General features: G+C 45.2%; 1 protein-coding gene across 2 annotated transcripts in view; it reads right to left on the bottom strand.

Annotated features, from left to right (window-relative positions):
- CFAP69 (cilia and flagella associated protein 69) overlaps nt 1-26,964 on the bottom strand; it is a 340,683-nt gene that overhangs the window by 89,872 nt on the left and 223,847 nt on the right. For both annotated transcript variants that reach the window (XM_069211560.1, XM_069211561.1), the window contains one exon: nt 22,553-22,629. In XM_069211560.1, the coding sequence (XP_069067661.1) occupies nt 22,553-22,629 (77 nt within the window). The remainder of the gene's footprint in view (nt 1-22,552; nt 22,630-26,964) is intronic.

Raw genomic sequence — 26,964 nt, 5'->3', positions numbered from 1 at the left:
AGAACAAAGGATTTCCTCTGAGAGAGGGTGTTACACACTCTCCCTTTGGAAATAGGTGTTAAGGGCCTGAGAGGAGTAGCCTCTGGAAATGCTTTGAAGGGCAAAGATGGTGCCCTCCTTGCATAAGCCAGTCTACACAGGTTCAGGGATCCCCCCAGCCCTGCTCTGGCCCGAAACTGGACAAAGGAAAGGGGAGAGACCACTCCCCTGACCAGAGGTGCCCGGAGCTCCTCCAGTGTGTCCCAGACCTCTGCCATCTTGAATGCAGAGGTGTGAGGGCACAATGGACACCTCTGAGTGGCCAGCGGCAGCAGGTGATGTCAGAGACCCCTCCTGATAGGTGCTTACCTCTCTCTGTAGCCAATCCTCCTCTGAGGGCTATTTAGGGTCTCTCCTGTGGGTTTCTCATCAGATAACGAATGCAAGAGCTGACCAGAGTTCCTCTGCACTTCCCTCTTCGACTTCTGCCAAGTATCGACCGCTGACTGCTCCAGGATGCCTGCAAAACCACAACAAAGTAGCAAGAAGACTACCAGCAACATTGTAGCGCCTCATCTTGCTCGCTTTCCCGACTGTTTCCTGGTGGTGGATGCTCTGAGGGCTGTCTGCCTTCACCCTGCACTGGAAGCCAAGAAGAAATCTCCCGTGGGTCTACGGAATCTTCCCCCTGCCAATGCAGGCACCAAACTTCTGCATCACCGGTCCTCTGGGTCCCCACTCATCTTGACGAGCGTGGTCCCTGGAACACAGGAGCTGGATCCAAGTGTTCCAGACAGTCCAGTGGCCCTTCAGTCCAAATTTGGTGGAGGTAAGTCCTTGCCTCTCCACGCCAGACAGTAATCCTGTGTACTGCGTGACCTGCAGCTGCTAGGGCTTCTGTGCACTTTTGCAAGACTTACTTTGTACACAGCCTAGCCCAGGTCCCCAGCACTCCGTCCTGCATTGCCCAACTCGCTGAGTTGGACTCTGACTTCGTGGGACCCTCTTTTGTTGTGCTGAGACGACCGCCATGCTCAGATCTTCTGAATGCCTGTTCAGGTGCTTCTGTGGGTGCTGCTTGCTTCTGCGTGGGCTCTGTGTTGCTGAGCGCCACCTCTGTCTCCTCCTCCAAGGGGCGACCTCCTGGTCCTTCCTGGGCCCTGGCAGCACCCAAAACCTTCAACCGTGACTCTTGCAGCAAGCAAGGCTCGTTTGCGGTCTTTCTGCGTGGAAACAACTCTAATAACTGGACCTGGCACCAGGTGTAAGTACCACTAGGTACCCACTATAAGCCAGGCCAGTCTCCTACAAGGAGAAATTGGTCTATGAAGCACGGGGTGCCCAGCCAAATATACAAAGGTGTGGGGGAGCTGGGACGGGGCAAGGAGCCTAGCGTTATCATGGGGGGGGGGGGTGCAGTCCAATGAGTGGGGCGGTGGTTCTAGTGTGTGCACCAGTTTGTCACGCGTTGGATCTACATGGTGTGTTATTTTAACTGTGCCGATTGTACCAGTGACCTGTTGGGCTTTTATGCCGTTTGTTAGACCTGACAGCCTTAGGGTAGTCACCCCTAACTTTTTGCCTGCCTCCCTCCACTTTGTGGACACTGTTTTTGCTGGTTTTTAGACTCTGCACACTTTACCACTGCTAACCAGTGCTAAAGTGCATATGCTCTCTCCCTTAAAACATGGTAACCTTGAATCATACCTGATTGGACTATTAATTTACTTATAAGTCCCTGGTACGGTGCACTTTATGTGCATAGGGCTGGTAAATTAAATGCTACTACTGGGCCAGCAGCACTGGTTGTGCCACCCACTTAAGTAGCCCCTTTCCATTGTCTCAGGCCTGCCATTGCAAGGCCTGTGTGTGCAGTTTCACTGCCACCTCGACTTGGCATTTAAAAGTACTTGCCAAGCCTAGAACTCCCCTTTTTCTACATATAAGTCACCCTTAATGGGTGCCCTAGGTAACCCCTAGAGCAGGGTGCTGTGTAGGTAAAAGGCAGGACATGTACCTGTGTAGTTATATGTCCTGGTAGTGTAGAACTCCTAAATTCGTTTTTACACTACTGTGAGGCCTGCTCCCTTCATAGGCTAACATTGGGGCTGCCCTCATACACTGTTGAAGTGGCAGCTGCTGATCTGAAAGGAGCAGGAAGGTCATATTTAGTATGGCCAGAATGGTAATACAAAATCCTGCTGACTGGTGAAGTCGGATTTAATATTACTATTCTAGAAATGCCACTTTTAGAAAGTGAGCATTTCTTTGCACTTAAATCCTTCTGTGCCTTACAATCCACGTCTGGCTGGGCTTGGTTGACAGCTCCTTGTGCATTCACTCAGACACACCCCAAACACAGGGTACTCAGCCTCACTTGCATACATCTGCATTTTGAATGGGTCTTCCTGGACTGGGAGGGTGGAGGGCCTGCTCTCACACAAAGGACTGCCACACCCCCTACTGGGACCCTGGCAGACAGGATTGAACTGAAAGGGGACCTGGTGCACTTCTTAGCCACTCTTTGAAGTCTCCCCCACTTCAAAGGCACATTTGGGTATAAAACAGGGCCTCTGCCCTACCTCATCAGACACTTGCTGGAGAAGAAACCGGAACCAGAAACTACATCCTGCCAAGAAGAACTGCCTGGCTGCTCAAAGGACTCACCTGTCTGCTTTCTACAAAGGACTGCTGCCTTGCTGTTGGCCTGCTGCCTTGCTGAACTCTTGTCTGGCTGTGAAAGTGCTCTCCAAGGGCTTGGATAGAGCTTGCCTCCTGTTCCCTGAAGTCTCAGGACCACAAAGACTTATCTCTTTCACTTGGACGCTCCGTACGCCGAAAATTACGACGCACAGCTTGTTCCGCGGCGAGAAAAACGCCGCACACCGACGTGACGCTCTTGGGGCGACCGAAAATCCGACGCACGGCTTTGCAAGGACAACTCCGCCCGACCTCTAGAGGAGAAATCGACGCGACGCCTGCCGTGAGATCGTAATTTCAACGCGCAGCCCCGCAGAACGACACGCAGCAGGAAAACAAGCAGGAAAATCCACGCACAGACCCGGGACATCTGGTAATCCCTGCGATCCACGAAAAGAGACTGTCCGCGCGCCGGAAAACGACGCACGACTTCCCCGCGTGGAAAATAACGACGCAAGTCCGTGTGTGCTGGGGAGAAATCGACGCACACACCCTTTTTCCACGCACTTCTTCTTTTGTGGCCCTCCGAGGAGATTTTTCCACTCCAAACCAGGTACTTGTGCTTGAAAGAGACTTTGTTTATATTCTAAAGACTTAAGACACTGTATATCACTTTTCAGTGATATCCCTACAATTTCCCATTGCAAACTTTATTCTTTTTGACCTACAATTATCCAGATAAATATTATATATTTTTCTAAACACTGTGTGGTGTATTTTTGTGGTGCTATATGGTGGTATTGTATGATTTATTGCACAAATACTTTACACATTGCCTTCTAAGTTAAGCCTGACTGCTCGTGCCAAGCTACCAGAGGGTGGGCACAGGATAATCTTGGATTGTGTGTGACTTACCCTGACTAGAGTGAGGGCTTTTGCTTGGACAGGGGGTAACCTGACTGCCAACCAAAAACCCCATTTCTAACACCGTTCTATATAAAACTAATAAAAATGGTTTATCAAAAAAAAAATATATATATATATATATATACAATGCATTTTTAAACATTGCCAACTCAGCAGAGAACCTCTCATACATAACAAAACGGTCATCAATGGAGCATACATACAAAAACACATAGTTCAGGTACCTATGTTTGTTGGAACCACCTGCATTAGTCTCACCAGTCCACGGTAGGGTTAGAACAAGATGGCACGTATGAACTGTTCTTTTCTCTAGCTCGGAATTGGCAGAATTACATTTTGGTGAATAAAAAATTGCTTTAGATAGACAAAAATGCTACAGTCATTTAGCAGATTTAAGGATTATGGTGATTAAAAATAACTCCATTTGGGGGGCATTGCCAACCGAGATGGTCGAGTGAACATGATCCACATGGGCTCTGCTGTGCTAATGAAAGAAAATCATGGCAACTGACCTCCAGTCACAGCAAATTTAACCCCTTTGCGATGCGGTGTTTGTGGAGAAAGGAGGGCTCCCCGGAGACCACTTATTGACCCCTGGACCAGTCGGAGAGTGGGGAGACAGTGCCGCTTTGCAGACACATGGGAGCCATGGAGCGGCCTTGACAAGAGGTTTACTGGCTCGGTGGGTGGGGCAGCAGCCTCTGGGTTGATCCGCCGTACACTACACGACAATTGGAGTGATGAGGGTCCAGAAATAGTGGTGAGGAGACATTCTGGGGCACTCTGGTCTTAGTGCAATACAGTGTTGTGGTGCTGGCGAGCCCTCAAGTCCAGCTGCAGATACGCAGACTCGCCAGGGGAGCACAGAGGTAAAACTAATTTTGCTGGCTCCTAGCACTGTTGGCACCAACCGGGGAATGCCATTTGGAGTTATGTGGTGCGGCGTCGAGCTGCGAGCCGCGTAGCTGGGAGGATCGACTCTTGGGTACCGGTGCCTGACTTCAATGTGGCAGACCCACCATGCAGCAGCTGAGTCAACTTTAATGACGACCTTCCGTTCCAGGGCCTAAAAGAGAGGAAACCCGCATAAGGTGACCCGAGCCTTGTCTCAGGCTATTCCCTCTTGTGTTCAATTTGTTTTCTTGTAGCAAAAGAGTAAACTTGGGCTCAATTAACAACAGAGAGGCAGGGGGTGACCCCCTAAGTATGCCCCTCACCATACAGCACTAATTACAGCTGGGTGACCTACCTCTTCAGTAACCTCGGCTGAATAGCAGACCTGGGGGACTGCGGCCTGTAGTTCTCATTGAGGTGGCCTAGTTCTCTCCCTTACTGGAGCCCCGCAGACCAGACGAACCTTCATTATAGAGGGACAACTTCTTTGGCCTCTTAGAAGAGGAGTCATCTGTTGCACAAAGTGAAGTGAAAGCCCAGAATGCTTCATTAACCTCACTGTTGCAGCATTGAATTTGAGGCCACCCTACAGACTATGGGGTGATGTTTAATACCATGGGACTTAGTTGATAATCGCCTCCATCTCTTACATGAGAAGCTACATCTAGAAAAGTGACGCAAAGATTAACTGATTGCCCCCTGTTCTTTCAACATGCATTCTGTAAACGGCATCAATTCACAGTCATTTCCTCTGAACTTGCCTGTTGCATTTATGCCTCTGAAAAAGCCTCAGTCCAATAGAGTTTCAAGCTATTTTGTGCCTGCTGAGGCTATAGACACCTCTCCTGTGGCTAGTCAAAGCAACATGATGACTCTCACCAAGGAAGGCATCATCACAAAACAAAATAAAATGATGGACAGAGTGTTGGGACTTTTCAAACATTCACTCCCAGTCACAGATTTGGGTTTAATCCATCGGTTTTTTGCTCGCCACATAACCTCAGTTTGGACCCAGCCAAATGCAAATCAGTCTTGACCCTGTTCCATGTGGGAACAGTCCAGCCCGAACTGCCGGGCCAGGTCCTCCCTGGACAGCAAACAAGCATCCTAGGACTGGTTTCAGGGTATCACCCTTCATCAGCCAGGCTAGCTTGAATCTAGTGGCACAGCGAGCAAGAGACCCACGGTCACAACTGATGCCCAAGTGAGACAAAATGACTGCAGGATGGTAGGCTCTCTGCTACTGAAATACTTGCTATGAAATGTCAGTGTCCCTTGATAACAATTTGCTTCTCTTGAAATGCACTAGCAGTTTCTGACCTACACGCCTGAATTGATGCATTGTGCTGAAATATCTTTACCCCTTTGGGGACTTAAAGTCCTAGATGCGAATTATATATGGTTTAATGAGCCTAGAAATACCGCAGCACTCCTAAACAGTTTACATTTTTTCATTAATCTAAATGAGTCCAGTAAAAAATGAGATCCTTTTGCTAATGTTAAAAGCATCGATTTAGCAAGTAACAAATGAAGATAAATCCATTTATTTATCTTCATATGTTACTTGCTAAATCAATGCTTTTCACATCAATAAAAGGATCCTACTTCCACCGCACACATCTGGATTAATGAAAGAATGTGGACTGTTTAGGAGTGCTGCGGTATTTCTAGGATCACTATATGTGTAGTGTCACCTTTGTTTTGCACTATTATGCTTTTGGGTAGTAGGGCATAAATTACCATCCAGCACCATGTTAGTTTACTATTATCTGACTGTTTCTTGTACTTGTTTCATCATCTACTATTCAATATACATGTAGGGTGTGCACCCACTGATACCACTACTACCGGGTGAATGTAGTTATATGGTTTAAGTTGTTTTTGTTCATGGTACATGAAGGCACAAACTCAAATGCAGCATGAGAGAGAAGATGGAGAGGGCAAAATTTGAGTCACGATCTTCCTTGGGGTGGGAGATGGGTAGCGAAGGTGAAATTATGGGGCAACTTGAAACAACATTAAGAGCTAACCGCTATTGATCTGTCATGATAACTACCACGCTTACATGGCTTGCATTGGGAGCTGATCTTCAAGGAGCTAAACAGGTCCACAAAGAAAACCTGACTCTAGCCCTACAACAGAAAGTTACAGCACTGGGTGAGACATTCACACAATCTACATCAATAGACGAGAGTTCACTCTATCATGCCTTAAAAAAAGAACATACGTTCAGGGTAACAAAGTGGGTTCTCATTTGGCGAGACAACTGAGAGCCAAACACCAGAAAGAATGCATAGGGAGCATTAATCGAGAGTTTACCAGCTGACTCAGAAGATGAGAAGGCTAAGGCATTTGGTCAGTTCTATGAGCAACTCTGCTGTGCTGATCCAGTAAACAAAGCAGGGCAATTAGATTACTTAGGCGGAGTGGAGCTCCCTCAGGTGATGGAGGACCACAACGAAGTTCTAGGGAGTACTATACGAAAAGACAAAATCCAGGCCGCAATCACTGCCCTGAGGCTCTATATATCGCCTGGCACTGATGGATTTACAGCTCCATTTTATGAAACCTTTAGCTCTGCCCTGGTACCTCATCTGACGGCTTTGTTTAATTATATGGCTGAGACTCGTGCAGCCACCCCTTCGATGAGTGAAGCATTAATATTAGTTATCCCAGTATCTGGCAAAGGACCCACACTCTTGAGGCTCATATAGACATATCGTGCTGCTCAATCTAGATGCCCAACTGTACGCTAAAATTTTAGCCACCAGACTGGATGATATTATGCCTGACCTGATCCACACAGATGAGTCTGGTTTTATCAAGGGCAGGCAAACACAGGATAATTTGCGGAGGGTGATCCACTTGGTCGAAAAAGCTACTAAACTAAAAAATATACTAGCAGTATTATTGGCACTTGACGCTGAGAAAGTTTTCAACCGGGTGGATTGGTCCTTTCTGTTCCATACCCTACAATGGTTCAGCTGCCGTGGTTGTGCCTTAGGGTGGCTAGGATCACTCTGGCAACTACATGGAAGAAAAAAGAAGTGCCAAAGCTATCTCTGTGGCACAGCAGGCCGTCACTATGGAGAGGATGGCTGACATTCTCTTAGACACCTACAAGAATTTTTAATACACCTGAGGCCCCCTGGTAGAAATATTTTCAAAAAGCTTCTTGTTGTGTGCATGTCCCACCTGCATGAGGGCGCTTTACCTCTTTCAAATCTAATACTGCCAATCAGCACCATTCCCCTGGTAAACACTACGTTCCATGCCCCAAAATGGAGCCTTACTCGTGTCTTCATTGTCTCATGCCACAATACATACCATTAACCTCAGTACGCTCATGTACTTCTGTTTAAGGGTTTTATTTGGGGGGAGAGTTTGGGGTAAAATGGTTTTGAGATATGACTGACAGTGATATTCTGTAGAACTGTATTATTTTACTTGGGGAAACCGTCTCACAGCGGAAAATGTTTGCCAATCTAGCAATCCATTTGTTTGTTATTGGTATCCAGTGATGACTAACCTGTCAGTATTGTGTTGTATGCTAAAACCCAATAAAGAAAGTTCAATAAAAAAAAACTGCATGCATTTATACCTTGCTGATAGATGGCATATGTATAAAATGAAGTCACATCCATAGTGACTAGCCTGTATTTAGATTCCCTTTGAAAACGTTCTAGTTTGGCAGGTCCATTGTAGCTAGTTTGTATGCAGTTTACCATTGAAGGTTATCTAGTCTTCTTAGAAAGTCTACAGTGTCTCTCACTTGAGGATTCAAATTCATCATCCATGGATCCAAATGTGTCACCCAGTGGTAGAGTGCTTCCAACAGCACAGGAACAGATTAAACAACCAGGCAGTCATCTTGGAGGATTTATATTCTGGACGAGGTATACAGATGGAGATACTGAATGGTCTTCGCTGAGGAAACAACATTCCTCATCGTTGGTAGACACTATATAAACTCCTGTCAGCTAACACTTCATATTTATGACACCAGGTTTTAACGACTGCTCCCAGATTGGAATCCAGGATCATAATATTGTATGTACCTTTGTAATTTTCCTATATAATTGGATTTATTGATGATGATCCAAGCACTTCCTCTGCCAATTAGCTTTTTAAGTACACCTGTATCCTATTTCAGTCTTTGACTCACCGTCCTGTAATGGGATTTAGTAGTTTGTCTTTTATTGTTGAATGTTTCTCTTCTTAATTTCCAAAGAACCTTTCAAAAATTTCAGGGTCATTATCAATACTGATCCTATCTGGAAACCTTAGTGAAAACAAGAGTTTGCTCTTAAGTCCTCAGGCATCATTCAACTGATCATCTATCCCTGTTTCTGTTGATAACCATTGCTTGTCCTCATTGTTAGTCTCACTATATGCAGACAATGCCTTTTTTATATCAAAGACCAAAAAGAGATACTACACCATCCGCAAGAATCAAAAGGGTAAAATCTGGAATAGTGACACCCAGAAAGTTACAAAGAGAAAACATGTATTTGACTCATGGTGAGTAGCAGAGGGTAGCAATTACATGAAATTCCAGTGTTTGGCATCCAGGGGAAGCCCAGTTATTTTATAAGTTAAGCACATAAATTGATATCTCTGCAGTGGACACCTATGACTTCAGTAGAGATACAGCTATGCAAATTCTAAAGAGCTCTGCTGAATTATTGTTAAGAATGCCCATTTCACTTAAGGGTAACATAGTCTTTGAACTATAATATAATAACTCTATGTTTGTCTAGCCAGGGGAATGGAAGTCGGGAAAACTTTATTACTTACTGACTTGATGGAACATATCCAGATGCTGGTTTTACTATGAGCTAACGGCAGAGGCACATCATTTCCTAAGATAGTGAAAGTGAGCCACCAAGTATGGAAGAGAGTGAAAATGAAACTGAAAATACAAGGCCCACCATGTGGCCCTACAGGTATTGTAGCGAGGTCAAAATGGCCGGAAGTGACAAGTCACAGCACAACAGACAGCGAGTGGAGCAGGACCCGAAACATCTGTGATTGCTGCTGACAGCGACCGAGAAGTCCGTCCATGAGCCTGAGTCAGAGCCCAAGTTGCTGATCTGTGCAATGAGCCTCAAGAATACAGAGAACCCAGAGGCTGGTGGAGATGCAGGGGATGCGAACTGCAGAGCAAAGAGCCCAGGACACACCAGGGCGCCACAGAGGGTCGCGGCAGGCGATGCCAGCAAGGCTGCATGACAGGCACTGAACTGCTTAACTTAACTGAACTGTTTAATTGTTTAGTGGCTGTGAAGTGTAGGTCCTAAGTACGGGGGTGGAGGGGGCACATTTTAAAGCTAGCCCACATTTCGTAACATTTAAGGGGCCATGTCCCTGAGCCCGAGTGCCTCCCAGCCAGGCACAGTGAGTTAAGTGATCAGGGAGTCTGCTATAATGCTGCTTGCACCACCTACTCCATCACTGTGACACATAGCACCATCTTAACGCCACCTTAACGTTGCAGCAAAGTGGGGCTTTTTTCTTCTTTTCTGGCTCTTCATGCTCACTGCTTGGGGCACCAGAACTTGTACCAGTGCCAGTCAACGCGGAGGACACAAGATGGGCCAAGGGAGGAGTATAGTACTGTTTGGGGCTTGGTGCAGTTAACAGAGTAAGCGAGTGTGTCAGCGGTGTTAGTCTTGTGGCCCTAGAGCCAGAATGGGGCAGAAGAAGTCAGGCTAGGACTCCTGGTGCAGCTTGCACTACTCTGTAAGCTCCCAAACTCTATTACACTTGCCCCCCTCCTGCACCTTCATACATCCTCTGACTTCCTTACTGAACACAGTTCAGCAAGATCAATAAGCTGGTTGACTCCTGTACCAAGTGTTTGCTTTAAAGAAACACCCCCAGTCCAACAGAGTTGAAAGAGTGAAATTTAAACTGAAGGAAGAAGAAACAAATTACAACTCAGGTGTGAGAAAACTTCTGGGGGGCACATCGGATGTCACCAACAACTCTAAGACCAGATACAGGGCTCGACTCACACAAAGGAAACGAGTCAGACTCCACAACCCCTTTTTATTAGGTTGGACATTATTACAGAAGCTTTTCCTCTATAGACACTCAAGTGCCCTGGTAAATAAGACAAGCTCAGCGTCAAGCAAACTGCAAGCTGGGCTAATCCTTGCCCCAGTTCCAGACTCACCCCTAGCTCCGGCTCGGGTGTCCCAGACTGGTTCAAGCTCCTCAACGGCCTTGAGTGGGCAGACTAGTACAAAAGGGTTCCGGACGAGGGCAGCATGAAGAGGCCAAAGGGCACTTTGCAAACCAGTGTTACAGCTTCATAGCCAAGTCCAAGCAATACTGGTGACAAATATCTGCCCTGCAAGACAAAATCAATTGAATTGTTTTTCCGGAAGTGGAGGTGCTCCAAAATTGAAACTCCAGATCCAGCAACCCAATTCCAGCCTCACCCATACAGTCTACTCAAGTAGGGCCGCACCGCCGGATTTCTTATTGCCCCACCTTGTGCAGGGACATCCCCATCACTGACCTGTCATCTGACAGTTTACTAAGTGTTTTGTTGGAATGTAATTCAAGACTAACAACGGGACAATGGTCCCCACTTTTCGCAATAGCTGAACATATAATTCAAGATGACACTAACATCCTCAGAAATCAATACCCTTCAGCACCTCATAAGCTGCACCCTCGCATTCCCAGCACTTTTTTGGAGATTCCAGCACAAGGAACTCCTGGGCCCCTTTAGTTCAATAGGGTGCAGGCATCAGCATCGAATCCCACAGAGGATGTTGTGCCCCTGGAGAGAATGCAGGACTAGTTTTAAACCCTTGACAGTGGCAACTACCTCGCCATTTTCTCTCAACAAAGTGCAGCCACCCCAAAGACAAACTGGCAAACACGCCGAAATCTCTTCACTGGGAGATGATTGGTCCCCAGAACTTTAATCAGACAGAGCTATTAACCAGTGGTGCGTGACCAGGCCACTCCCTCCTTCTCACATACATCAGGGTAATCTACTGGCCTCTATTAATTCCACCTTGGCCATCATTATAACCGCTCTTACCTGGCAGTCAGACAAACTGGAACTCCAACTGGATCTAATAAATACATTAGCTGTGTTAGACCTGACAGCCTTATGGTGATCACCCCTAACTTTTTGCCTGCCTCCCTCCACTTTTTGGACACAGTTTTTGCTGGTTTTACGACTCTGCGCACTTTACCACTATTAACCAGTGATAAAGTGCATATGCTCTCTCCCTTTAAACATGGTAACATTGGATCATACCCAATTGGCTTATTTAATTTACTTTTAAGTCCCTAGTAAAGTGCACTATATGTGCCCAGGGCCTGTAGATTAAATGCTACTAGTGGACCTGCAGCACTGGTTATGCCACCCACTTAAGTAACCCCTTAACCATGTCTCAGACCTGCCATTGCAAGGCCTGTGTGTGCAGTTTCACTGCCAGTTCGACTTGGCATTTAAAAGTACTTGCCAAGTCGAAAGCTCCCCTTTTTCTACATATACGCCACCCCTAAGGTAGGCCCTAGGTAACCCATAGGGCAGGGTGCTGTGTAGACAAAAGGCAGGACATGTACCTGTGTAGTTTACATGTCCTGGTGGTGTAAAACTCCTAAATTCGTTTTGCACTGCTGTGAGGCCTGCTCCTTTCATAGGCTAACATTAGGGCTACCCTCACATACTGTTTGAGTGTTAGCTTCTGATCTGAAAGGAGTAACAAGGTCATATTTAGTATGGCCAGAATGGTAATACAAAATCCTGCTGACTGGTGACGTTGGATTTAATATTACTATTTTAGAAATGCCACTTTTAGAAAGTGAGCATTTCTCTACACTTAAATCCCTCTGTGCCTTAAAATCCACGTCTGGCTAGGCTTAGTTGACAGCTCCCTTGTGCATTCACTCAGACAAACCCCAAACACAGGATGCTCAGCCACACTTGCATACATCTGCATATTGAATGAGTCTTCTAGGGCTGGGAGGGTGGAGGGCCTGACACTTACATGTCAAAGGACAGTAGCCTGCAATCACACAAAGGACTGCCACGCCCCCTACTGGGACCGTGGCAGACAGGATGAAACTGAAAGCGGACCTTATGCACTTCTAAGCCACTCTTTGAAGTCTCCCCCACTTCAAAGGCACATTTGGGTATTTAAACAGGGCCTCTGCCCCTACCAACTAAGACACTTCTTGACAAGACACTCTTGTCACAGACACTTCCTAGAGTAGAACCAGAACCTGCAACCTGCCAAGAAGAACTGCCTGGCTGCCCAAAGGACTCACCTGACTGCTTTTCTAAGAAGGACTGCTGCCTTGCTGTTGCCCAGCTGCCTTGCTGCTCTCTGGCTGTGCTGAGAAGTGCTCCCTAAGGGCTTGGATAGAGCTTGCCTCCTGTTCCCCAAAGTCTCAGGACCAAAAAGACTTCATTCCTGCAAGAAGAACTCCCGGTGCGGCGAAAATCGATGCACCGGCTGCCAGAAACGACGCACAGCCTGCATCGCAGTGAGAAAATCACTGCACGCCGAACCGGCATGACGCAACCCGACTTCGCAAGGAGAAGATCGACGCAGTGCCAGCATAGCGACCGGAAATTCGACACATAGCCGACTGGATCGACGTAAAGACGAGCCGGAACGACGCAGCCCGACTTCCTGAGAGGAATCGACGCAGCACCTGCCGAGTGGTAGACATTTTCACGCAACGCCACCGGATCGAGGAAGCCCCTGTGACTTCGTCCTGCCAGGGCCGGATTTCCACGCATCATCCCCAAGGCGTCCGAAATCCCCGCAACCCGAAGAGGATCCAAGACCGAGCGCCGGAAATCGACGCAAAGCCTTCCCAGCGTGAAAAATAAACAACGCATTGCCGTGTGCGGCCAGAGAAATCGATGCACACACCCTGTTTTCCACGCATCTCCTCCTCTGTGGTTCCTTGCGGAGATTTTGAATGCAAACCAGATACTTTGTGCTTGCAAGAGACATTTTGTTACTTTTAAGAGACTAAAGACACTTTATATCATTTTTACAGTGATATTTCAACATATACTTATTGCACCTTAATCGTTTTGACCTGTATTTATCCAGATAAATATTATATATTTTTCTAAACATTGTGTGGTGTATTTTTGTGGTGTTCTACTGTGTTATTGAATGATTTATTGCACAAATACTTTGCACATTGCCTTCTAAGTTAAGCCTGCCAGCTCAGCGCCAAGTTACCAGAGGGTGGGCACAGGATAATTTGGATTGTGTGTGACTTACCCTGACTAGAGTGAGGGTCCTTGCTTGGACAGGGGGTAACCTGACTGCCAACCAAAGACCCATTCCTAACAAGCTGCATCCTAAAACAGGTTTGAACGCAAACTGGACGTCCTGATCCCAGATGTGCAACTTGCTAATAAAACCTGTGAAAGGGCCAGCCCTGCTCCGCCAACCCAATAGTAGAGAAATTAAGTACCCTGCCGGAGGCATTATCAACTATGATAGCAGACAGGAAACAGGCTTTACCAGGACCGAATTCAGGCACACAATGTACTTCCCAAACCTTGACTGCGACAGTAGCCTCAGTGGCCCAATTGTAAATAGTTCACAACCAACAGCATCTATCACGACCTCGGCTCCCCGGGGTGCAACTCATCCAGCCCGGCCACGAAGACCAATTATCACCCTTAGATGGAATGGAAGCCCCTGTATCTAGCAAGGGCATACCAAATACTCTGGTAGCCAGTTTGGAAACTATTCATTATGACCCGCAAAATACAGCCCTTCCACTGGACACTAGACACAGTGCCCCTTGAAGACCAACCGAGCGCAACTCAAAACAATGCTTCCCAGAGGAGTAACCGAATCACCTCAATTGATGTTTTACCCTCACTGTCATTGAAGGCCAACTCAGTGCGAACCTAACAGCAGTTGCCCAGCTGGCCCGCCTGGCTACTTGCAGAAGTCATTGCTTCTGCAAGTACAGGAGGACCGAGGAGTGCAACTACTACCGTCAGTCACAATCTTAGTGAACCAACTCAGGTGGCGAACCCAGGGAGTAGATCATTATCAAAAAGATCTAAGAAAAGGATGGAAAAAAAGCTCAAAACAAAGCCATAAAACAATGACAACTAGTATCACTAAAGATGCTCCAAACGTGAATACATCCCCCTAACTGAAATACTAGCCAATGTGTATACCATCTTGCAGGGAATTCTACCCCCAAGGAAGACAATGAGCAGGTTTAGTATAAATCAAGCTGAGGAAATGTGTGTGCCTTCTTGCCAGGCACCAGAGGACTCTGGAAACAGGCATTCCAGACAATCACTCCCAGTCTATTGATCATCCAAGGCTTACCCAAATAACAATAAATGCCTGGCAACAGCTAGCACAAACTTCACAAAGACATTCAATCCAGTTCCGAACTTCGGACCCAGACAATGTGACTATTTCGCAAATAACCGCAAATCAGCTTTGGGGCGGAAAATTAGGGGAAAATCATGTTGCCAGCCCCATGAGTAGCACCAGCTCTATCAACAAGCCCAGATTTAAACAAACATCAGCAAAAATGATCCTCACTCTCCTCTATCATACAGAGGACCAACACGACATTCTAAACCAATCTAACCTGCTGAAACTGTTCCAAACCATCTCACAACTTGCAAGAATAACCACAGAAATTATCTTGGCAGTCAAATTTAGAACATTGACAAATAGTCAAAACGGCCTTGAATCAACAATTGTAACAAAATCCTCCACACTAGTCACAGACATTCTGCCCTGCAAGACAACGTTTGCTAATTTGGGGGATAGAGATCAAGGAACCTCTGGCCCCAAAATACCCTCATCTAACCTTATTCCAAGAGAGACCATCTTCCACTCGTCACTTCTTTTAAAGTCAGTTCCAACAGGCTCAAAAACCTCAGGAGAAAAGCTGATTCTACAGGGAGGAAATATATAACTTAAACAGAAGGATCAAATGGGGCCCAGTGAATTTTGCCAAAACTTAAAGCTTGGGAGTCGACCAGAGGCACATACCTCAAGAACCTAAGGGATGAAACTCTCTTGGTCAACCCAATGCTAAGTGAATTACACAGTGTGTCTGTGGTGACATCTTATGCTCTTAATGTGACCTGGCCAAAACTCCATGGAAAGTAATCGAGCCCTACATTAATGCAAGTAAACTGAGGTTACGTAGGCTCAAGAAAAATTGTCAAAGGGAACACAGAATCTCAGCTAAAGCAGACTGGTTACATGACTACAAGTCCCCAAAAACCATGAGAAACAGTTCGTCTGGGCTGTTAAGTGCGAACAGACAGGGGTAGAATGGTTGCATGTGTACTTGCTGATGAGCAAACCGGGACAGGTTGATCTGTGGAGGTAACTTAAGTAAAAAAAATGCCCCAAGAGTTAACAATGTTTCTGAATCCAAATGGATTGCTCACATGCAAAATTTGATATGCTGCTGAGAATGCATCCGATGTGCACTCAGAGTCTCAAACTGACAGTCCTGAAATCCTGCACCTGGAGCCGTCACTATTGGGACCCACCATCTCCAGAACTCTGAAAATGATCCGAGCTACAGGGGCACCTGGCCCAAACGGGATACCTGCAGCAGTCTTCAAAGGGGATCTCTTGTGTAGACTGCAATACTGCTCCCCCTTTACCAATCTTGCCAATAGACTGCGCAGGTTCCAGAGATTTAGAGGGGATCCATCCTGAATCCTACTTACAGGAAAGGTGACAGGGCGGATCCGTCCAACTACCGCCTCATTGCCCTTCTGGAAATTAAAGCTAAGGCCTACACGACCATCTTACTTAAAGAACTCAAAGGCTGGGCAGAAGCTGGCATAATTCCATTCAAACAATCCGGTTTTAGGGAAAACTCTTCTACCCTGAACAGCATTGTGGCCCTTCCTTACCTGTATCACACAGCAAAAAGTAAGAAGCAACTTCCACTCTTTGCCTGGTTTATGGATTACTCTGCAGTCTCTGACCGGGCAGACAGGAACAGACTATGGAAAAAGCTCTGAGGATGGGGTATCCCGAACACCTTGTTCCTAGCCATTATATCGTTATACACTGTCACCTGGGACAGAGTCAAGTTAACACCCAGAACCGTCTCTAGGAAGATCATGACTGACAATGGCCTTAACCAAGGCTGCGTGCTTGCGCCCCTTTTATTTAATCTGTAGAAGGCCAACACGGACAGTGTGTTGAAACATGCCAACCTTATCCCTTCAAAGATTGGCAGAACCAAGACAACAAAACTGCAATACACTGACGACATCGTCCTGCTGGACAATTCAAGAATCGGCCTGCAGAGCACAGCACAACTGTAATATGGCTAATAAAATGGCAGTAAATGGTTCCAAGACCAAAGTTCTTGCCTTTGTACACCCAGTCGAAAACCCAAAATACAGGTGAAGCCTTGGGGTGTTACAAATCATAAATGCCGACTCTTACAACTAACTGGGTGCATGATTCACCACTAAGGGAGATCATAAAAAGCAATTGAGACATGTCACTATAAAAGCTGAGGCAACCGTCATTAGTGTGAGCAAACGGAACAACTCTCTGGAAAGCCGGTCTATTGGCCCAATAAGACGGGTTCTGGCAGCCACTCTGTTGCCAATGATTTCCTACGGTCAAGAAGCCTACCTGGGTCATTTAGTATGTAGCCTGGACAAATATCAAGTTAAGGCTTACAAAAGAGTCTCCAGCCTTCCTCCGTACCTCCAGGGTTGCCTGAAAAGGCTGGAATTTGGACTGGTGGCCCAAACGTGGGTGAGTATGGCAGCCTTTGTAAAGTACTATCACAGAATAATTAAGGCGTGCAGCCCATCTTCACCTAAAGTGGGAATCTATGGTCACAATACTTACAACTTTCAATCGACACCCTTCAAATTGACCATGAGGTGTTAAACGGCCCGAAACTCTCATGTGCAGGCTCAAACAGGCCTTGGAAAAAACAATCCAAATTGCTATCCAAGGCAAGTGACATGGACAAGCTTAAACATTTGAGAGTTCTGCAAGCTGTGGGGATGTAGGTGTTCAATTGGATTCCCTTCACCGGAACCCTATTTGTCAAGTGCCCTCCCTTATGGCTATCAAACACAAATCCTTTTTGCAAGATTAATCGGCCTACAAATCAAGGAATTAAATCTGAGATGGCGATCTCTCAGGGAATTCGAAAGTCGATGACTCTGCAACTACAAATATAAATCTTTTAAACAACTGCTTTGCTGTTGCCCTACTCTTCTTTCGTCACGCCTCAGACTGCTAAAACCGCTTTTTAATGTCTACATTAAGTGTTGCTTGGAAATTAACTTGACCGTTTAAAAGGTTCTACCGATGAAACCTAACCTGAATGCACACAGAGAGCAGTCTCTACGCGAAATCCGGCCCGAACGATAGTTAAACCTACAAGGTAGGTAAACATTAGAAACCTGTGGGTCATGGACATAAACTGCAAAACTGATAGTCTAATGTTGTCAAGGACTCACAGGCTCACCAGGCATATTATATTTAAAACAAGCTTTTCTGTAAAATACGTAATAGGCAGCACAGAATAAACCCCGACATTCACTATGATTGCTATAAATGTGTTCTCCCAAGCAATTGCTCCATAATTTGGTTCATGCGTACCCACTAATTAAAGATTAGGTTGACATAATTAAAGTACTGACTAAAAGTGTGTAACGTGGACCTGAGAAATGTCTTCCGGAGCACATATGAATAGCTGTTGGTAATGAAACTGTCAGATGCAATACTGTGCTCTAACGCAAAGTGTGCAATACAAACAAGCATTTGCAAAGCAATAGGTCTCGCACTTGCTTGAGCTGGAGCTATTGGCGTTGTAAATTCATAACTGGACTTTTCTTGCAACATAAATTAGTCAACTCTGCCTCATAATGTGGTCTTTTCCGGCCACATAATTCCAGTGCCCCTGCGTTTAACTAAAGCACTTTAATTTTCCTTCTTCCTCTATCTGCAAAAAAAAAATGAAAATATTGCCATTTATCATTCTAATTTAAATCTGCCATGCTAATTCCAATAGAATACCACATTCACCACCCCACCATCAAAGTTGCTGGCTGGCTAAGACAATTCCCCCAAAACTATATTTTTCCTGTTCTTGCAAAACAGCGCACACCCTCCTCCTACACAACCTATGGAAGAAATTTCCAGATTATTAATTTTTTGGGTTTACGGAAACAAACGTCTCCCCGAGTGTTTGTTTCTGAAAATCAAAAAATTTAAACGCACTTTCACTGCTTATTAACACTATTGCACCAGATACACTAGCTTCACTCATAGATTGGCACAGAAAGTGCTTCCAGTGGACACATGGGGCACACAGCACCTGACAGATTTTCACTGTCAGAGAGGAGGTAGGGTCTTGTGGAATTGGCGAGGAGAGTAGGCGGGGGTTAGTGTGTGTCAGTCTTTGGGCATAGCAGTAGGCAGACATTGGAGGTAGAGTGGCCAGGGGCGGGCGTATGTGCCTGTCACTGAAGAAAAATCTACTGCCCCTTATTTGGAGAGGTTATAAAATGGGAAAGTGAACTTAAGTCTATGGATCCTCCAGAAATGTATTAGAAACCTACTACATGCAGAGGTTTCCAGCTCACTTTGGGCCAGATGTAGGAAAATGCCAATTTGCGACTTGCAAATTGCGAGTCCCTGCGACTCGCAATTTGCAACTCGCAAATTGGTATGCAGAACGGTGTCTCAGACACCGTCTGCGAGTCGCTATGGGGTCGCAATGACCCACCTCATTAATATTAATGAGGTGGGTCGCAAATTGCGGCCCCATAGCGAGTCTAGGCACTCGCAAACATGGTGGCCTGCTGTCGTCAGCAGACCTCCATGTTCGTGACTGCTTTATCAATAAAGCAGTTTTTTTTTTTTTAAGTGTAGCCCGTTTTCCTTAAAGGAAAACGAGCTGCACTTAAAAAAAAAAAAAAAAAAAAAAACCTTTAGTTTCGATATTTTTTCAGGGCAGTTAGTGGTCCCTTGGACCACTAACTGCCCTGAAAAAATGGTTTGGGGTCCATTCGCAAAGGGGAAGGGGTCCCATTGGGACCCCTTCCAATTTGCGAGTGGGTTACCATCCACTTGAAGTGGATGGTAACTGCGATACGATTTGCGACCGCATATGCGGTCGCAAATGGTATTGCATGCCACTCCGAATCGCAAATAGGAAGGGAACACCCCTTCCTATTTGCGATTCTGAAATGCATATTGCGAGTCGGTCCCGACTCGCAATATGCATTTCTGCATCGGGAAATGCGATTAGCGAGACGCAAACGGCAATTTTTGACATTTGCGACTCGCTAATCGTTTCCTGCATCTGGCCCTTTGTTCGCTGAGTGATACTGGCGTCCTTGTGGAAACTGCCGCTAACATGTGGCACATGGCAGCACTGTGTGTTAGCAGGCCTGTTGCAAATGAGTTTCACCAGGCACAGGTATAGTGTTTTAATTAAAATGTAAAGTGGAAACTCAAGCTATCTAAAAGAGGGTGATTCATGAATATGGGTGAAAAAGTGACAGCGATAGCAACCAAATAAATGCATTTGACTAATTTCTTTTACCCCAAAAGCAATATAGCTATGGTTGTTTTTGATAATATGTTTTAAATGCGGCTATTACGTTAAACATTGCTGAGTGATTAAAATGAAGGCAGTATGTCTGACAATTCCATTCATTTAAATAGAGTTGATCTACTTTTTTCTGCATTTCCTTGTACCTCAGTATTCTTGGCTAGCCTCAAAAGGTTGAATCTATATGGAGAGTTGATATTTATGGCGTGTATTGCAAGTTTTTTTCAAGTCGAATCCATCTCTAATATAGTTTCTGGTGCTATCACGGTAAAAGTTCTTCGGTTTTTCACTTGGTGTCAGCATTGGATAATGAACACAGATGCTGAGGCCTGCCTAAACCACAATATTTGTCTTGCAAATGCATTGGACTTTAGTGTTTAATATGGATGATTTTAATGTAAATCCATCCCTGGGATTTCAGTGACCCTATACTAGACATTTTGTAGCATTTTTAAGCTGTAAAATGGACCTTGACTATTGATTTAAATATTAAACAGTAGTTGGAAGGGAATTAACGACTGGCTCAAATTGTCGAGCTGAAAGATCTCTAGAACAAAAAACATTTTTAAAACAAATTGTATGTGGATTGTTCAGTAGCATGAGATAACCGTCCTTCAGCAGTCATTGAGGAATTTCAGACCCAATATTTCGAGCATATCGGTTGAATGAACCCATTAACTTAAATTACTCTTTTAACCAGTGTCCAATCACATGACGTCCCATGATCCTATTTTACGAGCAATATTATTCATATGTTACTTGTCTCACATTATTTGAAAAGAGGAAAGCATTTTGAATAACTATTTATGCCACTGGTTGCAATAAACTAGGTGACAGTTCAGTGTGTGGAAACAAGACACATCTTAGAGCACTTAATCCTTGCGGACTCCTACAGGGACTTGCTGTTTTGAATGTGCACTCATTGTCATTTTCATGGGGGACACAGAGACATATACTTTGAGGCTTAGCTTGGCTTACTGCACTCAACTCTTAGACTTGGATGTAGATGACGTCATAAGTTCAGCTACTATTTCACATGAAACACAATACTTGATTAGCTTCACACTATCATCATTTACAAATCCACAGTTTGTTGTCAAAATGATTTAATTTGTGCACAAATCACCTAAATTGATCTGTAAATAAATTGTGAAATGTCACTGAATGCTTTGACGTAGATATGAAGATATATTTCTGACTACTTAAAAAATGATGAGGGTGAGAAGGACACGGAAAAAGCAATAGAAACACCATTGCAGTGGCAGGGTTCTCCAACGGTTCGAAGCCAAAAGCAGGCTGTTGGGAGCTACAGTGAAATAAATGATAATCGCAACTAACTTTAAACCAGACCTATTTCTGGAAAGTGGATGTTCTGCGTACCCAAATAGCAGGGCTTAGGGAAAGAGAAGTAGATGTGTGATCAGCATGACAAGGACAGGTAATGCAGAATGCAGTTTAAGTAAAGACAACCGAGTCAGAATGGTACAACAGGAAGAAGGTGAGGTGCAATGACTACAGCTGCCGACTCTGGAACCAAGGACCCCCGTTCGAGTAACGGCGTCAGCTCAACATCACTTAACCTCCCTATGCCCCCAAAAAATGAATATATCCTTGTGTAATGTAGCTGGTTCTCATGTAGAGCCTCCAATACCTCCGCAAAGTTAAAACAAGTATTCAACTAAACAAGTAATTGAGTCAAAAAGCTATCCTCCGTCCTTGTTGTCAGCATCGGGATCGCAGGTAGGCACACTTGGTAAAGAAAATGCAAGCCTAGGAAGGGCGGGAGCCAGGCAGCTAAAAGAGGGTGCTGAAAGCCCACAAAGACCAGATGTGACCAAGATAACAGCCTTATTTATAGCACCGTTTACATGTAAGCTAAACTCAGAGCAAGAACACTCTGTAAATGGAAAGGGATGCCCCTGGACATGAGCAGGAAACAAAGTAAAAAAATAAAGCCCCCACAGCCCAAAAAAACAGGACACAGCGTAATTATACATTAGTTGGTCCCTGTTCCCACACAGAAGGAGAGACAAGGAGGCATGACTGACCACTAACAAGCAAGGATTTTTATATGACACTTAAACTAACAAATGAAATAGCTGGAAGCCCACAGAAGAAGTATACTTAAAAGTATACAAGAGGTCATACACTTATGCTTGACCTAAAAAAGGAGAATTAACATAGCAGTATAGCTGTGGCAGGTAGAAGGTGTGTTGCAAGCTTAAGTTTTATTGTATACAATTGACCACTGTCATTAGTAAGTATGTGATCTGGACAGTTACTCAATACAGGTACACAGTTTATTTTCTCAATTTTTAATGAAAGCTGTATAAAGACGTTTAAAAAGAATTTTAAAAACATGATGTAATTATTATGATGCTGAGTCAGGTACTTTATTCAAAGACACACTCACTTGAAAGTTTTATACTGTTTAGTTCTCCAAGAAATGATATTCCTTCTTGTATGTAAACATACATATTGATTAAGAACACATGAAGAAAATACTTACTTTAAAATCGAGGTATCTACTTATGACGGAAAGTGTGACATAATCCTTAGCCTCCAACCCCGGCAAATCTTCAAAACCTAATTGCAAAGGTAATTCATAAATTGACTAAAAAGCAATCAGGGAGAAGGACAACACATAGGTACATATATGTACATTTGAAGCTTTTTTTCTTGCTTCCCAATCAGAGAAATCAATAAGTAAAGTTATCCTGAGTCATTTGAGCCTGGCCTTCACAAGTTACACTAGGCCACTTACCACTAAGAATGTACTTTCCATGGATCCCTTATGTGAACCTTTCCCTGCTGCAAAGTAGATCTAGAATTCCTGTGGCATCACCAATCACTGGCGTCATGTGTTGAGTCAAAGCTTTGGTGGTGCACTCAAATATTAAATATAAGGCATCAAGAGCAGCAAAATTATTTGTTCCACTAGAAAATCCTCTGCACTCTACAGAAGCAAAGTCGACACTGGCGTCATCATTGTTGTTCTTTTTTTGCTCCGGGTGGAGGCAACATGGAGAGGAAGACTGTGTGGGGGTGCAACAGGACTACATTTGTGGGGAAAAATGCACAATGATGCGACCAGCACTGCCATATCATACAATTTTTTTGTTGTTTATTGCGGGTGGAGGTTGGGAGGCAAAACTTAGGGAAAGGTGGGGAGAAGTAGGTGGTTGGGAAAGAGAGCAACTACATGGACAGTGGGTAGGGGCAGGAGGGGGAACAGACGGACAGACAGGTGGAGAGGCAAGCAATCACAAGGATAGCAGGTGGGGCAAACAACAACAAGCGCAGTGGGTGGGGCAAGCAACAAATGCGTACAACAAACACTAAAAGTGGGTGGGGGCAAGTAATAATTACGAGGGAAGAGTGAGGGTTGGAGAAACAGAGGTGGAGAAGTACATGAGGGAGCCAGCTGACCAAGATGCACTTTTGTAGAGGGCTTAAACACAAACAAAAAAGTAGTGCCTAACAAAAGGAGCAGAGGAAGGACATAAGTAAAGAGTCCATGCTCCAGGGGAGGCACAAATACATGAAGAGGGAGGAAGCGTATGGCAGCTGATCAAGAAAAAGCAAGGAAATTAGACTGACTGTGAAGACAGCCAAAGGCAAGTAATGGGTGGTTCCAATCACACTGTATATAGAACAAAAGATCTTGCAAGCTACAGTACATGTGCTGTCATAAGTAAGACATAAAAAGGGAGCACACAACCGTTTGTCTACAATGTGAAGAACTAGTTAGTCTTTGGAAATCTTCTTCTATTTCTGTTAACACAATGGCACAACAAGTCCTGAGTAGAGAGATGTGATTGTTTTACATCAATAGGAGTGGAACTAGAGGATGCAAAGGATGATGGAGACTTACTTCCTCCATTTGTGTCTTTGTTTTGGTTGAACAAAACTGAGGCCGTTTTGGTTACTGTCAAACAGGTCCCCCTGCCAAAAGCAGAGTTTTCATCTCTATTCCTTGCATGCAGGATATGCGTTCAGGGAACAGAGATGAAAGCTTTGCTCAAGCAACCACGGAGCTGCTACTTAGAACAGCTCCTTGGTTGCTGGAGCAATGGGACCATGGGGAGGTCTTGAGGCTACCCACATCCCCAGATAATAAAAAGAAAATTAAGAAATCATCACAGACCTCAGGGGAGGGGGCATATAATAAAAAGAAAATTAAAAAATCATCAGAGACCTCAGGGGAGGCCTTGAGCCCCCCCCCTCACTGTCTCAGATAGCCCATAAAGGGCTGAAAGAAAATATTTTTTTTTAAAACTCAATAGCTCAAGTGTGAAGGTCACAGACCTTCACACTGAGCGTTAAGGGTTTGAGTTCAGGTATATCCCTGGTCATTTAGCTCCTTTATTCTTTTTTTTAAATTCAAATGTTTAAGGCTCATGCTGAAAGGTGATCTTACTCTTTTTAATTGACAAATATATTTTTCTTTTCAATTTGTGCAGAAATATCTCATTCTAAATATATCAACCATCAAAGCCTAAAAAACTCTGTATCTCTCTCAATGTCACTCTCTTTCTTTCTCTTTCTCTCTTTCAATTTCTTCTTTCCAATCTGACACCCACTCAGACCCTTATGCAACCACTCACAGACAAGCTCAGAAACTCATGCACCCACTCATAGACCCACTCAGACCCTCGAGTACCCACTCACAGCCCCACTCAGACCGTCACACACCCACTCACAGATGCACTCAGACTCTCAGAAGCCCACTCACAGAAACACTGACACCCTGATGCACCCACTCACACCCCTGCACAGACACTGATGCACGCATTCTCACACCCAGACACTCTCACAGCTACTCTCATCCAAAGATACACACTCTTACACCTATTCTCACACCCAGAGAGACAGGCTGCGGTCAACTCCCGCCACGCACGGCCAAAAGGCCGTGCACAATGTGCGGTTGAGTGGTTAGGGGGGTTGGCCGTAGGGGTGGCTGCAGGTCAGGCCTTGCGGGCAACCCCTGTCGTGCAGGGGCGAAGGCTGTGTAATGTGCAAGGTTGGGCATGGCTGAAAATTGAATGTAAAAGTAAAATGAAGATTACTATACGTTTAAAAAAAAAAAACATAGAAATTCACTGACAAACCAAAGGTTACAGGGACGTTATAGTTAGGAAATAGAATTTAAAAAAAAACATAGAAATGTATTTAAAAAACAAAGGTTACAGGAACATTATAGTTAGGCTCACATTTTAAACGTATGAAACCATAGAAATTCACCAGTTATAGTTATAGTTATCTCAAGTTACTATTACTCGTGCCCTAAGGTAACTATATCTCACACCCTTGCCATGCACTGCTAATTACCCCACAAATTACGGCACTCATGACATCTTTGATAATATATTGATAATATCACTGTAATATTTGCAGTAAAATGCAGTAAAAGTTTTGACCAAAAAAACTGTACTTGGTTTTGAATTTCCTAAAAGGAATTTGCAAATTAGGAAATGCAAAACCATTCGCACCTACAAGGCTCATAGGAACAAATGGAGTCTCATTCTCACATAGTGATTTCCTAATAGCAATTGCTAATAGGGAGTCGCTATTTTGTTACATGCCATTTTGCATTACCTAAATAGCAATTACCTAAAATTCGCTATATAGGTAATGCAAAATGGAACTTTGATACATCTGGTCCCAGATCTCTACTTGAACAAAGGCACTCAGCCAGGAACTGCATTGCTGTGTTGATTTACTGCTTGCTGTGATGTAGGAGGGACTGCCACTTTTCTACTTGCTTTGCTGTGTGACCTGCTGCTTCTTGCCTTCAATGAGAAGGAATGGACTTGTTCTCTACATCCTTGAACCCAAGAATTTCAAAGGACCTGCTTGCAGTTCTTCTGTAGTCTAAGGGACAACAAAGACTCATTGCTACTCTCCCGGTGCTGCTGGGCTCTGCCTATTGTGCGTCCTACCCTTGCCTGAGGTGCCCCCTCCCCACTCCAGCCCTGAGCCTCAGAAGTGGATTCTGCAGCCAAAACCTGCAAAAAGCAGTGTATAACCCGAGTGTGGGAGAATAACCGGCGCTACGGTCATCAACGGTGATGCAGCGGCTGCCCGAAAACAGAGGATGCACAGACTGCGTTGACCGACGACAACGCTCTAAGCAGCCCAATGACGACGCATCTGATTCACTCCCACAGAGCTCAATGACGACGCAGTGCTCCAAGTGTAGTAGAATTATCGACACATCCTGCCCTCGCCATCAACGCATTGCTCCATCAATGGTGCTGTGCCAGCAGACCATGCATGGGTTCTGTAGCTGGCCTACCCTTCACTGTGGTCAGCTGGGATTTTGGATTTGCACCGGTCCCTTGTGACCTCAAGTAACCTTTTGGCTGTTAGTGACTTCTAAGCACTGGTTTCACATTTAGGCCCTTATTACGAGGGTTGCTGTCTTGAGACAGCCACACTCGCGGTGGTGGTTGGACCGCCGCCAAAAGGGCAGTCCAACAGCCACATTACAACCGTGGTAGAGCCGTCATGGTCGGACCGCCGGCACCACCACGTTGCCGCCGGTCGACAACATGGCGGTGCTGGCAGTCTTAATCTGCCAGGGCTGCGCTGCCCAGGGGATTACAAGTCCCTCTCCACTGGCTTATACATGGCGGTTCCACCTCCATCCAAAGGCTGGCGGAGACAGGGTGCTGGAGGCCCTATGGGGATCCCTACATTGCCCATGCACTTGGCTTGGGCAGTGCAGGGGCTCCCATGGACAGCTCCATCGTGCTTTTCACTGGCCGAATTACAGGCAGTGAAAAATGCGACAGGTGCTTTCACACCTGACGCACCACAACATTGCCACCGGCTCAATTACAACCTGGCGTCAATGTTGTGGCCTGTTTCCTGCTGGGCCAGCGGGAAACTCGTAATAGGACCAGTGGGCGGAAAACC

Source organism: Pleurodeles waltl, chromosome 10 (genome assembly GCF_031143425.1).
Source record: "Pleurodeles waltl isolate 20211129_DDA chromosome 10, aPleWal1.hap1.20221129, whole genome shotgun sequence".
Lineage (NCBI taxonomy): Eukaryota > Metazoa > Chordata > Amphibia > Caudata > Salamandridae > Pleurodeles > Pleurodeles waltl.
This window is presented reverse-complemented; position numbering and strand designations above follow the sequence as displayed.